This window comes from Mercenaria mercenaria, chromosome 5 (genome assembly GCF_021730395.1).
Source record: "Mercenaria mercenaria strain notata chromosome 5, MADL_Memer_1, whole genome shotgun sequence".
NCBI lineage: Eukaryota > Metazoa > Mollusca > Bivalvia > Venerida > Veneridae > Mercenaria > Mercenaria mercenaria.
The window spans coordinates 86,657,635-86,672,112 of record NC_069365.1 but is presented as its reverse complement, the minus strand read 5'-3'; the positions used below and the strand labels follow the sequence as shown (position 1 = coordinate 86,672,112).

General features: G+C 33.9%; 2 protein-coding genes and 1 long non-coding RNA gene across 3 annotated transcripts in view; all 3 read right to left on the bottom strand.

The window, feature by feature from the left end:
* The window catches only part of LOC123557844 (uncharacterized), a 99,343-nt gene extending 96,045 nt beyond the window's left edge, over positions 1 to 3,298 (bottom strand). Inside the window, exons 1-2 of the mRNA XM_053544748.1 lie at positions 3,203 to 3,298; positions 2,486 to 2,731 (exon numbers count right to left, since the gene is read on the bottom strand). Coding sequence (XP_053400723.1) covers positions 2,486 to 2,731; positions 3,203 to 3,298 — 342 coding nt within the window. The remainder of the gene's footprint in view (positions 1 to 2,485; positions 2,732 to 3,202) is intronic.
* A 4-nt stretch (positions 3,299 to 3,302) lies between these two features.
* Positions 3,303 to 9,590, bottom strand: LOC128557198 (uncharacterized). The gene is made up of 3 exons (XR_008371113.1): positions 9,470 to 9,590; positions 7,908 to 7,961; positions 3,303 to 3,393 (listed from the first exon to the last, which is right to left on the bottom strand). It is a non-coding gene; the product is annotated as an uncharacterized LOC128557198 (long non-coding RNA).
* Positions 9,591 to 12,734: 3,144 nt separating this feature from the next.
* Positions 12,735 to 14,478, bottom strand: part of LOC128557400 (uncharacterized) — a 38,711-nt gene continuing 36,967 nt past the window's right edge. Inside the window, exon 13 of the mRNA XM_053544747.1 lies at positions 12,735 to 13,927. Coding sequence (XP_053400722.1) covers positions 12,735 to 13,927 — 1,193 coding nt within the window. The remainder of the gene's footprint in view (positions 13,928 to 14,478) is intronic.

Below are 14,478 nucleotides of genomic sequence, written 5' to 3'. Positions count from 1 at the left end.
TCGAAGGAACGTCGGACATTTAAAAGTGTCTTACATTGTAGCTGTACAAGCAGTTACTAGTAAGGCTAGAATATATATCGAGCTGAATTCGACCAATGTTCTGGTTTTGTTGATTCTTAGAATTATCTTGATACGTTTGTATATACTTTAGTTTGGTTGTACCTTTAAAGGTATTTGCTGTTAGTTTTCTCATTATGTAAAAATCAAAATGGTCTCGAATCAGAGCAAAACTGTTCATTAAAATTGGTAATCTATAATATTCTTTTAAATAAAAAAGAAACATTCCATGAATTTTTGAATAAACCCTATCCTATCAGGAACCATAAACAACATTTTTATACGTACTAGTAATATTAATCTCTCAATTTGATTCTTACATTACATTAAAGCCAAGTACGACATTGCATTTTATACATATATTCCAGTAGCATTTATAGGCGAAAACTATAACATACAGTAAATATTTCCGGATTTCTCAAATCTTCGTGTTTCATCTTTCGGAGTATTTGGTGTTTAATTCGAATAGTATGTGTTTATCCGCATCTAAAAGGTAAATATTTCAACGTTAATTAATATGACAAAAACGGTTAAACTTTCGGAAAAATGGACACCGCTTTAGTAAGGCGTAAAAAATTGTTTGTTTCCGGTATCCCGACCTACCCTAAATTTTTGGCTTGACCCTAAATGTTTTTATGGCCTTAGAGATTTGTTTTCAACGTTTTAACAAAAAGTTGCAATGCTGCACTTTTAATACTTTTAATATTGTCAGTGATGTTAGAAATCAACTTACTGATGCTTTAAGGGCATAACCCATTAAATGGTTTCATTTTTTGAAAGAATAATTTCCGAAAAGTCCCACTAAATAATAAAAAAACGTAACCGACTTTCCAACACTATTTTTTAGCATGTTACAGGAAACGAACAATTTTTTTTTACGCCTAAACACATTTTAGATTATTTTAAGATATATCTTACAATAGAATATTTTATCAATAGATAATGACTCGAAGAAAAAATGAATTTAATATGGCTTAGTTTATTTATATATATATATATATATAGAGAGAGAGAGAGAGAGAGAGAGAGAGAGAGAGATGCGGCATTCAAAATTAACAGCAATTTGAAAAAAAAGCCAGTATCCATAGTGATAATACATTCATGCTGTGTTAAATTATACAGTCATTAAGCATACATAGATGTTTACATGTGTATACAAACGTGTTTATTTTGTGTTTACATAAATACTGTGTATTTTTCTTTTTCCGGATATGCAATTTAGGCATACTATAACTTTAAAGATTTGAATACAATATTGATATTTTGCTATGTAAACGTATCGTTCTTTTAAAACAAATACAAAGTCAATGTTCATTCGTTGAAATACCTAACAACAACAACAATAATAACAACAACAGCAACAACAACACTTACAATAAAAAGCAATTAAATATTTTAGAAGAACCTGTCATATGCATATGCTTTAATCTATAAAGGGCGTGTAAAATGTTCTTTCCTACTGAAAATATAGGCAATACAGGCCAGTGTGACAGACTAATCGAAGACGGATAAGGTGTATTTAAGTTTTTACGTATGAAAAATGTTCACATATTAACATATAACTGACACAGATATCATATATCCTGGTAACATAACAACACTTTAGAGGATTAGGTACCAGTTAGTTTGATGCTGTAACACTAAAATTCAGAATTGGACAATTTTTAAAATAAAGAAAAAACATTTCATTCTTTGATCACAGAACTAGCATTTTATGTCACACCTTTAATGAATATACGAGTTATAAAACCTGTATGACAAAACAGATAATATCTAAATACATTATAACATGTGTTTCGAAGTGTGCAGACGTCCTTACCCAACATACTGTTGGTTTTTTTGCTTTGTAGATATTATTTATAAACAGTGATGAAATATATCTAAAGATCTATTCATATTTCTGAGTGTGTTAAAGTTATTAACTTCCAGTCATGGCCCCAATTTATAAATTTGGAGTGAATATCAGCTTAGGTGCAAATGGGAGCTCTCTGCATGCTGTGTTAGGTGTTGCAAATATAGGCCTTTATGGGATCGTTAATCTGTCTAAATACATACAAACTCCTCATATATTGATCTGAAAAACGTGATCTTGAAGTTCATTTCTATTACTCAGGAAACATCCTTGCTTTAAAGTAAAATCATTGGTTGTACAACCATTCGTAAGTACTTGATTTACATGTAATGTTTAATACAATGTTTATTCCATAAATGTTAATTTAAACTCACATCGTATTCCTAATTCTTACAAAAGTCATTACTGTGTGAGTTTTTATGTGAAAACGTATGAATAATATTATATTACGGATGAATATAATTAAGACCGGTGTTTTGAATTACCGTATTATTTCAATAGACCTTGTATTAAACATTGCCTTTAATATGGTCCTACATGCAAATGTGGCAACTATTCCACATTTGTATCATTTACAGGTTGACGCCTTTTCTTGCGGAAGCGTTTCACAGTGCAGTCGTGCAAACGTCCAAAGCCATCTTTCAAGTTTGCCATTAGTATCAGAGCGTCTCGCTTTAGTGCGCCGAGGTCCATGATAAAAACTGTACCGAAAACAAGCGCCAACATTCCTATACCGACATATCCAATATTAGCTGCGCTCTTGCGTTCGTCCCTTGCGCTATTCCTTCGTGCTTTTGAGGCAGTAAGTTTGTCATTATCTACCTTTAAATTAAAGGAAAGTAATTAATATACGTACAGATAAGTGTAAAATGGTAGGCAATAGAGCCGTCATTATTTCATAAAAGTATGTATTATTCAAAGCTGGGATTTCTAAAATAAGTTTCAACACTTTTTTAAAAAAAAGTATCATAGCAATAACTAACTGCTTAACTGTTAAATTTTAACGAGACGATTATGGAGATTATAAGAACATATTTTATATCTTATTTTGAGAAGAGTTTATTACTTTGCAACTTTATCTCGACAAGTTATGAATACTTTTTAATCTTAGACTTCCTAAAGCTCATATGACAGAGTCAATTTTAATTGAATTTAAGAAACTCATTAAAATTATTATTCTGTCAGCCTCCTAACCGGCAAAAAGCTGGTTCGACCCCCAACCAGGGCCACAACCCAGTTTAGTTCTCGAGAAAGATTATTAAAGAGTTAGTAAATCAGCTGTGACTATTTTACCTTTAATGTTTTCTTAACCTTCGACATGAATTCTTGCTCTGCTTTAACCTTCTGCTCATGTGTCAAATTTTTGTAGTTTTTTAATTTCTCCGCCATGGAGCACGAACATCTGCAAGCCTTCCAACACTGGCCTTCGACCTTTTTTATTTCAATACACTCCGGTTCCTTCAGTGTCTGTACGACAGCCCGGTCTAAAATGTTTACATAAATAAATGCATATTAAAATATAGAAAATAAAAGGGGCATAAGCTCATTGTGAAATTTTAGATTGAAACAGCAATCTTTGTACTGCATTAAACAGTTTTGTGCAATAATAAACTTTGTATCAGAAAACTTTTATGCGCATTTTAAAAATATCTTTAATAAAGAGATAAAAGGTAACCATACCACTTTCATAATGCAGCGCTTGACATACATTATAAATGAGTGCATCGCTTTTAATCGGATAATTATCACATTTGCGTCGTTTCAAGTCAAGTTAATGCATTATCAGTTAATGATTACTTATGTAAATTATAGAAATTTCAAATTTCCTCCTAGTATATCTTCCTTATGTCTTTCACAAGCTGTTCAACACAGCATGACTTGTCTAGTTTAGTATAATATCTAGATACTAATTGTAGAAATTTTGGAAATTTGATTGCTTCTCTATAGGAAGTTCCTCTTTTATCTTTCATACGCTGTTCAACACTGCTTGATTTGTCTAGTTCAGCATAATATCTGGATACTCACCCCAAAATTTTACATACAATTTATGGTAAATGTATATAAGTGTCCCGATTTGGAAGTGAAATTGCCATTTTGCTGAGTTTTAGAATTTAGAAATTTAGGTATTGAATAATATTATCATAAGAGCATATAAACAGAAAACATTTATATTAATATTGTGTAAAGTATTATGTATTAAAGACGATATGTACATTCTTATACGACATGTCTTTTGAAAAAAAAACAACTAAAGGGCCATGATGGCCTTATATCGCTCTCCTGAGTTTAGTTGCTTGCTTGAATAAATTTCTTTAATAAAGCTTCAAAAACATCAACAAAAAAAACTAGATGAAGGGGTCAATGTAAAGATCATTCAAAATACCTACTGATATCTCTTAAAAAATACAGGTTGTCCAAATCTCTTTGCTGTAGCTTCAAAAACAAGACAGTAGGTCAAAAGGTCAGGATTAAGAATATTAAAGAGGAGTATTGAAATCTGTATCAAACTCTATACCAATGGGCCAAATTTCTATGCTGTACCTTAAAAAACAAGACAGTAGGTCAGTATGTCAAGATGAGTATTGAAATCTGTATAAGAATTATACAGGTAGTCTAATTTTCTATGCTGTAACTTCAAAAACAAGAAAGTAGGTCAGTAGGTCACGTTTAAGACTATTCAAGAGGAGTATGTATTGAAATCTGTATCAAACATTGAACAGGTGATCCAAATCCCTTTGTTGTTGTTTCAAAAATAAGAAAGTAGGTCAGTAGGTCAGGGTTTAGAATATCAAAGAAGAGTATTGCAATCTGTATCAAAAGTGATACATGTGGTCAAAATTTCTACATTGTAACTTCAAGTACCAGAAAGTAGGTCAGTAGGTCATGACTAAGACTATTCAAGATGAGTTTTGAAATATGTATCAGAACTTATTCATGCATTTTTATTAAGATAGGTGAGTAGGTCACAATTAAGACTATTCAAGATAAGCATTGCATTCTGTATCAAACATTGTACTTGTGGCCCACATTTCTATGCCATTGCTTCAAAAAAGATAAGTCTGTGTAAAACAAGGGACCAACCGGACGTGGGAAATGTTGACGCCAGGGTCATGATTTGAACAATCTTGGTAGAGAACCACTAGAGCATGCCACATATTAAATACTTAAGCTCTGGGCCTTATAGGTTAAGAACAGAAACTTTTTTATTAAAGGTTTTCCTTATATAAGTCTATTCAAACCATGTGTCCCGGGATCATTTGAACAATCTTTGAAAAGGACTACTACACGATGCTACGTACCAAATATCAAAACCATTGGCCATGTGGTTTTGTAAAAATAGATTTTCAAAGTTTTCCTATATAAGTCTATATAAACCATGGGACCCCCAGAATGAGGTCATATTTGACCCTAGGGGATAATTTGAACAATCTTGGTAGAAGACCAGATTATGCTAGATACAAAATATCAAAGCCCTATGTCATGTGGTTTTGGACAAGAAAATTTTCAAAGGTTTTCCCTATACAAGTCTTTATAAACTATGTGACCCCAGGGGGAGCCATATTTGACCCCAGAGGAATAATTTGAATAATCCTTGTAGAGGCCCTCAACATGATGCTACATACCAAATATCAAAGCCCCAGAACCTGTGATTTTGGACAAGAAGATTTTCATTTTATTTCCTAAATAAGTCTATATAAACCAGGTGACCCCCAGGGCGGTACCATATTTGACCCCAGGGGGATAATTTTACCAGATTGGTAGAGGACCACTAGATGATGCTACATAACCAAATATCAAGGGACCACTATAGAAATAAGGGGAAAGTTACTTCCCCTTTGTTGTGTTATTCCTGGTATTGGTGGGCACTACAATGGCTCAATTTGTATGTCATTGTGTTTTTGTTATTTGTTTTTAGCATATGCATCTTATTGATAATGCCTTGTTTAATGAACACTTTTACCGAAATCTATCTATCTATCTATCTATCTATCTATCAAAGCCCTAGGCCATGTGCTTTTGGACAAGAAGATTTCCAAAGCTTTTCCCTATATAAGTCTATATAAACCATGCGACCCCAAGGGTGGAACCATATTTAACCCTAGGAAATAATTTGAATAATCTAAATAATCTCGGTAGCGAACCACAAGATGATGCTACATTACAAATATCAAAGCCCTAGGCCATGTGGTTTTGGACAAGAAGATTTTCAAGTTTTAGGGTTTCCCTATATAAGTCTATATAAATCATGTGACCCCCAGGGTGGGGCCATATTTAACCATAGGGTAACAATTTGAACAATCTTGGTAGAGAACTTCTGGATGATGATACATACCAAATATCAAAGCCCTAGGCCATGTGGTTTTGGAAAAGAAGATTTTTAAAGTTGTGTATGGAATTCAATTATTTGAACAAATTTCAAAAAGACCATCTACGGAACATTCCTGTGAGGTTTCATCAAAAGTTTCCCGGTGGTTTAGGAGGAGATATTGTTTAAAGGAAAGTGTAGACGGACGGACGACGGACAAACGCCGGACGGTAAGCGATCAAATTAGCTTACCCCGAGCACTTTGTGCTCAGGTGAGCTAAAAAACAAGTAAAAACGGCTTTTTGGTTTCCTGGACGGACAGCAGATTACTATATTTAGTAACAATTCTATAAATAAATGCTTACACTGTCATTGTTTTAGATGTTATTATTTGTTTAGAAAACAAACTGAGGTTGAAAACTATACACCGAACGCTTCTTTGCTAGGGTTAATTTCAAGTAGACATTATCAATGATTATGAATTGCTTTAAACTCGCCTAAGTAGCAAAGACTAATGACAGTTTATATAAATTAGAGAGAAGACATTGGTCCAGTAGTAAGATGTCGGACTTCTCCAACTTGATTTTATATCGAGGTCTCGTTCCGGTTACTTTACATATCTTGAAACTGAACCATGTATTATATTTTACACTATCCTCCAGGCTCCAGGGCTATTACAACAATACCTTGCTCTATATTGTTGTATTCGGCTAGAGCAGTTGTTCCCACAAGGCGCTTGCGCTAAGTGTAATCCGCTCTGGCGAAATTAACGACTGCGGAATACATCATTGCAGATCAAGGTACTGTTTTAATCATATACGTACATGTACCTATTTCTAGTGTTATACATGTATATGCCAAAATTGACAATTTAGATAAATACGCCCGAAAAGTCGTTAAAATGGCTTAAGCTTGATCCTGCAGGCGGCAAGTGATTCTACCTTTGCGACAAGTGCAGACCAAGATGGAGGTATAAGCTGATAATGGGTCTGCACTATTCGCTATTCATTCAGTGATTTTTAAAAAAGTGGCACTGTCCAAACTGAATGATGGAACAGATTATTTTCAGCAGAATCCATCTTCGAATACATACAATAATGATAAGCTATTCACACTAAAGCTTATGAAACATTCGAGTAAAACTAAACTGAGAATGTTGTTATGTCAAATATGTCCTATTCAATCGGTTAAAGCAGCATGCCTCCAAATCGTTCGACAACAAAAAAATAATTTTTTCTTAGATATCTTGAGATAAATATATAAATATACTTCTTAAAAAGGCTATAAAACTTAATTACTGACAAACTTTATGTTACGGAAACACACGAGAATTTGCTGTTTTTACTACTTTTTACGATGAAAATCGAAAAGCGTTTGCCACGCTTTTACTCCATGTAAACTGTCTCGTTTATAAATATCTACATTTTGAAGTCATTATTCACTACTTCAGCTATAGCGCTGTTGGTTACGACGACGGGAAAATGTCTTTATTACCGCGGCGGTCCGGGGTTCGATTCCCGACGCGGTCATCTTTTCTTGATCTGGAACTTTTAAAATATTTTAGAAACAAAAATTCATATTCTAATGCTCTTAATATGACCAAACTTCCATTTAAAAGAAAGATTATTTTTTAGCCAAATCTGGAGACATGCTGCTTTAAGATTAAAAGTCAAACTGTAAGTATTGACGTACTAGAGACTAGGTCACCTCCATAATCTTCACCAAAGGCACCATCTAGATCATGATCTACAGGGAAAAAGAAATTTGATCAACATTTGATCATGTCATGTGATGAATATGTAAAATAGTGTAAAACAAATGATTAATCTGTAAAATAAAGCAAAAGATTAAACCGCGTCATATGATGAATAAATAGTGTAAACACTTTATCACGTGATATCATGTAAATGTCACATTAAATAGCATTGTAAGATGAACATGTAGTGTAAAATGAAACATTAAACCTTTTCATATCACGAATATGTAGTGTAAAACGGAACATTGTATCACGTCAACTGACAAATATTAAGTGTAAAACGAATCATATGACGAATACGTAGGCGCAACACGAAACATTAAATCACGTCATAGGATAAACAAATAGTGTAAAAGGAAATACTGAATCACTTTATGCAATGAACATATGAGCCGTGCCATGAGAAAACCAACATAGTGGCTCTGCGACCAGCATGGATCCAGACCAGCCTGCGCATCCGCGCAGTCTGGTCAGGATCCATGCTGTTCGCTAACAGTTTCTCTAATTGCAAAAGGCTTTGAAAGCGGACAGCATGGATCCTGACCAGACTGCGCGGATTCGCAGGCTGGTCTGGATCCATGCTGGTCGCAAAGCCACTATGTTGGTTTTCTCATGGCGTGGCTCATAAAGTGTAAAAGCAATATTGAATCACGTCATATGACGTCATATGAAGAATACGTAGTGCAGAACGAAATATTGAATAGAGCAATATGATAAAAAATTTAAAGTCAAATAAAAAATTATATCGAGCCATATGACGAAAATGTAGGCCTAGTGGAAAACGAAACATTGAATCACGGCATATGAATATGATGGAAACGTCATATGACAAATATGTCGTAGAAAGTGAATATAGTCATTTATTTTCATACTGTTTTAAGCAAATAATTTAAAATTCATACACAATGTATGCGGGGTCGGAGCTATATCTCTCACAGTGTGAAAATATAGATTTTATATTTTCACAGTGTGAGTGATGAAATATGAAAATATTTAACTGACAGAATACAGTATTTAATCAGTTAGCATAAAATAAATATTCCATATTCACTCAAAACAAACAAATACCCTCTATATGATTAAAACGTAATTAAAGACGAAACTATGAATCACGTCATATGATGAATATGTAGTGTAACAGAAACCTATAACGAATATATAGAGTAGAGCGGAAACTACAGTGTTTCAAAACGTGTCATGTTTACCGCCTTTGGAAATTCGACAGATCTGCTGGTGTAGGCTAAAACTAGATTTGTATGCAGACAGTAACATCGAATCATCATTTTAGTGGTTCAATAAATATCATGTAATGTAAAGGTATAAAATAATGCCTTCACCTGTTCATATTGTGCTTTGGGTTATGAACAGAAAATGTAACTATTTCCTACTTTTCCTGCTTTACGTCCATTGACCATATCTACAGACTTATCAGATTTAAAAATGTTTTTCTCTACATTACAAGCTACTCGAGTGTTTTTGGAAACTGTGTTCGTTATACCTTGTTTGTAAACACCATATTTATCACCATAGTAACCGTCCTCATCTATTAGACCATCACAGTCGTTATCTTTCCCATCATTCTGACTAGCAGCCGATATGTGACAGAGCTCTTTCTGCAGCTAAAATTAGTAACATTTTACTTTAAGAACAGAATAGAACAGGTAATTTATTTCATAGATAAAGAATTGAACTTGCGTTGTTATACAAACAAAATGTAAATATATATCTACATTAAGGCAAATAGTAATATTATCAAATTTAGTACAAATAACAACATAGATTTACACATAATTATGCAAGCAGAGGGTGAATAATTACAATGACACATTTGTACAAGCATTACAAGAAACAGTTATGCGGTTAATTTTTTTAAAATTACAATAACATTGTTTGATTTCAGATTAAAAACTGCACGTTTTTTAGTTACACTTAGGACTTTAAAAATTGTTTTCTTATTAGAGCAAATGATCTTTTGAAGTGGTATTCATCTTCAAAATATCTGCTTGAATTGAATATTTTACAAAGTCTCTCATTCCCACCCAATCTATTTCTCCCATATCGATCCGTTAAAAGAAATTCGCAGTTTTGTAAACATCGAGTAATTGGCACAGACATCAAAGATCGATTAGCTTTGAACTTCCATCCAGCTCAAAAATAGAAATTCAACATTAAACATGTAGACTTCTCGCTAACTTTGAATTTCAAACAATTTTGAAGATAGAAATTCAACTTTTCAAAGCGACGCATTTAGAGCTGTGATTAACTTTCGCGACAGCTCGAAGACTGAAATTCATATTTTCAGAAAGTTGGAGTTGAATTTTTAGCCAGCTCGAAGATCAAAGTCGAGCCAGCTCGAAGATCAAAATATAAAGACGAATTTTGAGCTACTTTTAAATTTTGAGCCAGCTCGAAGATTGAAACACAGATTTTAAAAACGTCGAATTTCGAACTTGGATTGAATTTCGAGACAGTTGGAAGATCAAAATTCCAATTTTCAAATGTCGACTTTCAAGCTTCGTGTGAAGTCGCCAGCTCGTTGATCGAAATTCAAAGATTCGAGTCTTCGAGCTGGCTGTAAATTGATCCCATGCTGGAAATCGACTTTTTTGAAGTTCTGAATTTCGATGTTCAAGCTGTCATCAAATTCATCAACCAGATCAGAGTTTAAGCGTAGACAGAAATTTGGCTTTTAAAATATCTCAAGTTCGACCGTCGATCTCGCTCAAAATTTTCACCAGCGCGAATCTCGTCTTTGTTAAATTAAAATTTCGACTTTCCAGCAAGTAGAAATTCGACTCCTTGAAAATTTCAGTTCTCGTTTTGGTTCGAAATTCGATCCAAGCTCGAAACTAGATATCTAGTAAAGTTTAATTTCGATGATTTTCGAGCTTGCTCGAAATTCAACATGCTTGGTGGTTAATTTCAATCTTACAAAGTTAATTAAGTCTTTTGTTTTTATGTTTCGTCTCACAACGAACCACTTATTACTTGACTTTATTTAGGCTGATGTTACAATTTAGAAATAGAGGATATTTGTTTGTTTTGAGTGAATATGGAATATATCTGTGAGAAGTGAGAAAATTTCAGATATTTTCATGAGCCCGTAGCGCGAGTGAAAATGTGAAAATTTTCTCACTTTGAGGTGAGATATTCTATATTCACGAAAAACAAACAAATTTTCTTTTTATTTTATGCTTAATTACGTTGAGATATGCATTTTGCAACAAATTTTAATCTCAGCGCGGGAAAGAGACGCGCATAAACGAACATGACGTCAGACGTGTTGTGACGTTAGAAAGACGCACACGACATAAAGTTCCATTTTATTTTATTTCTTGCTGCATAACGTTATGAAATTCTCATTAAGTAAAATAATTTGAATCGAGAAATATACTACAAAGAACAAAGTGCGACTACAATTTTCATCCGATTTTAAGCAAATAATTTAAAATTTATACACATTGAACAAGTAGATCGGCAAAGCTATATCATTTACAGTGAGTGATATGCAGTGAGTGATATGGATTATATCTCACTGATAAAACAAAGTATTTCATCAGGTAGCATAAAATAAAGGGTTTTATTATTTACTTCTATAGTATTATTCCAAGCAGAAAATCTATGCTACTTCCTGCAGAATGCTGGGGTCAGCTAGGTTAAGTGTGTATTTCAGCATGTAGCTCAATAAAGTCTAGGGTATGAGCTATCTGGCAAGGCCAATGCTATAATATATAACGTAGTGTACCATATTTAAGTCTAGCATCTGCATTTTTGATGCATGTAAAAAGGGTTAATTTTCCATGTTGTTGAGGACAGTTAGAAAAAATGTGTTTTTATTGTAAATTCTTGTTGGTTTAGTCCGCACAAGAAATCACAAAGATGTGAGAAAGTAATTTATGATCTATATATTCGTAACAATATGACTTTTCAGTATTGTTTTATTTTTTGTCCTTTTTCTGGTTCATGTAGTCAATTCAATACATTTGTAATAGAGTTCCGAATAAGCCGGTGCTATGGGGCGTGAGGGGTGTTGCACTTTCCATTACCTCTCATGAACAAACTCAGTCATACCGAGTCTGCTATTATTTAGCTTGGTTGTATTTTGTGCTCTTACAGTTTTTATTACTTATAATTAAGAAATAATATATCTTATTTAGTGATTATTCGCTTAATAAATCATTGTGTGGAATTCAGATGCGAAGGAATTATATCACGAGGGCGCAGCCAGAGTGATATAATAATACGCATCTGAACGAAAAACGATGATTTTATTCAAGATCAAATCACTAAATGAGATATATTATTTCGATTCTAACACGTTACCAAGGATTTTAAAGTTCATCCTTGACGACATTTATTAAATATTTGCCCGTTTTCAACTGTTTATTTTCCAGCCCGCCGCTATGCCGTTTGACGCTATGGCGTAATAACTGTGACGTCAGAAAAATGAACTGTTGTATAGTAATTCACTGTTTTCAGCCTTCTTTGTTTAATAGGAAAATTAATCGGATCGTGTTAGAATATTTAGTACAGTATAGAATGTAGAGCTTAGTTTGAAATTCGGGCAGTGTATTACAAACGTGTTTATTGAGTGATTTTCAATTATCTTACCTAAAAGTTTTAAACTTTGCAATTCCATAGCATTGGTCATTGCTCTTGTAATCCTTTGGTACCACCGTTGCTTTAAGACACTGTCTTAATTTCTGTTACCTTATACTTTGGTCGTACACGTTCTCTACTTGGAATCCCCGAATGTATGCTATCTAATTAATTTTCATTTCAACAAAAAGATACACATTTAATGTACTTACAGTTTGAATGACAGCGTTTTTAACGTTTCCTTGAACCACAAACCATTTTTCTGTGCCAGACTGTACTACTGTCATTTCATATACGCTACCACCAATTCTCACGTGACGATAGAACGGACCTGTGTCGTCTGCTTCTTTTGACACCACTGTGCTGTTGAGGTTTCTATCAACAAAGTATGTTTTTATTTCTGTTACAGCAAAGCCTACGCCATTCAATACCTTGATGGGGACTGATGTTAAGACAGTATCGTGAAAACTTTGCGCCGGAACTAACATGTTGAAAGACGCCTTGGTCGGGTCTGCTGGATCGTAGAGGTATAAACCAACTCCGATGTTTTCAGACGCTTTGATCTTGTAAGCTGCACTCACGTCAATTTCCTGTTCGATCTTGTCTCCTCTGTTATAGATAGCATGGATAGCGTCAAAACCACCGGATATATTCACAATGGTGTTGTCAGCATTAGAGACGATGAACAACTTCCCATCAAATGGTCGGTTTACAGCTTCTACATCAAAAGCAGGTACTACATACTCGGTCGACCAAGTATTTGTTGGTAAATGTTGACTGTATTGATTGTGAATAGTTAAGTTCGAGAACCAATCGCCACAAAACACAGTAGACGGTTTATCAAATTGAAAAAGTGTTCCAGACAAATCATTATATCTGGGTGTTCGAAACAATTTCTCTATCTGCATCCTTTCCGAGTCTGCTGCACCTTTCTGATTATTTATCGAGTAGTACGCTATTAAGTTGACACCGTCATGCTCGGACCAAAATTGACAGCTTTTTGCGGCATCACTATATTCCAGTACCATAACCTCTGTACCAAAAGTATCCACAGGATAAATTCTAAAACTTTTTACTTTCCTACTAAAATTGAACAGAATGTTGACTGCAACGTCATCGTCAGACAAAATTGTATAGATATCTAAACTACGCAGCGATTCGGAACAGTTATAATATCTTTCGCCGCCGTTATCATTTCGTGCCCCATGCCGAACGTTCTCGGTTGCTCCGTGCCGTTTTAAAGTCACGGCAACGTTAGTCTGTTTGTTGACGGGAGACACTATCATCAGACAATCTGTACCGGAATCGACATAGGGAGTCCTCGCAATAAACTTTCTTCCGTAGCTGTCAGCGAAACCTATAAGAATAACGTGTGGAAGTGGACATGTCTATGATTTGGAAATATTTGTTAAAACAGGTGATGATATTTCATAATTGCTAGAAACAGACCGCAGAAAAAATAGCGCAGTTGTAAAACAATGATCTTTTTTGAGAACTTATATTCTAAAATGCAAGTTAATATTTACATACATTATGTATAATGATCTGCCAATATGGAGATTTTATTTTACTGTCTTTTTCTTGTAGCAACAACGGATCCTCATTTTGGTTGATCTCACAGACTGAGGAAATCTTTTTAATAAATATTGCAGGAAGTTTTACTTATAGAAATTTAGACAAGATCAAGTTTCGACAACAGAACTAATTATCAAATCCAGAAACTAAGCCAAACTAAAATATTTTGGAGCAATATTTACATTTACCGACTTTTATAAAATGTTCACTGCTTGAGGAATCCGAGTAAACGATTTTCTTTTGAGAACATGATTTGGTTTAATTCTTTGGCCGCCATTTTGTGTGGTTAAAAGAGTATAGCCAACTATCACTGCACATATAGAGGAGTACAAT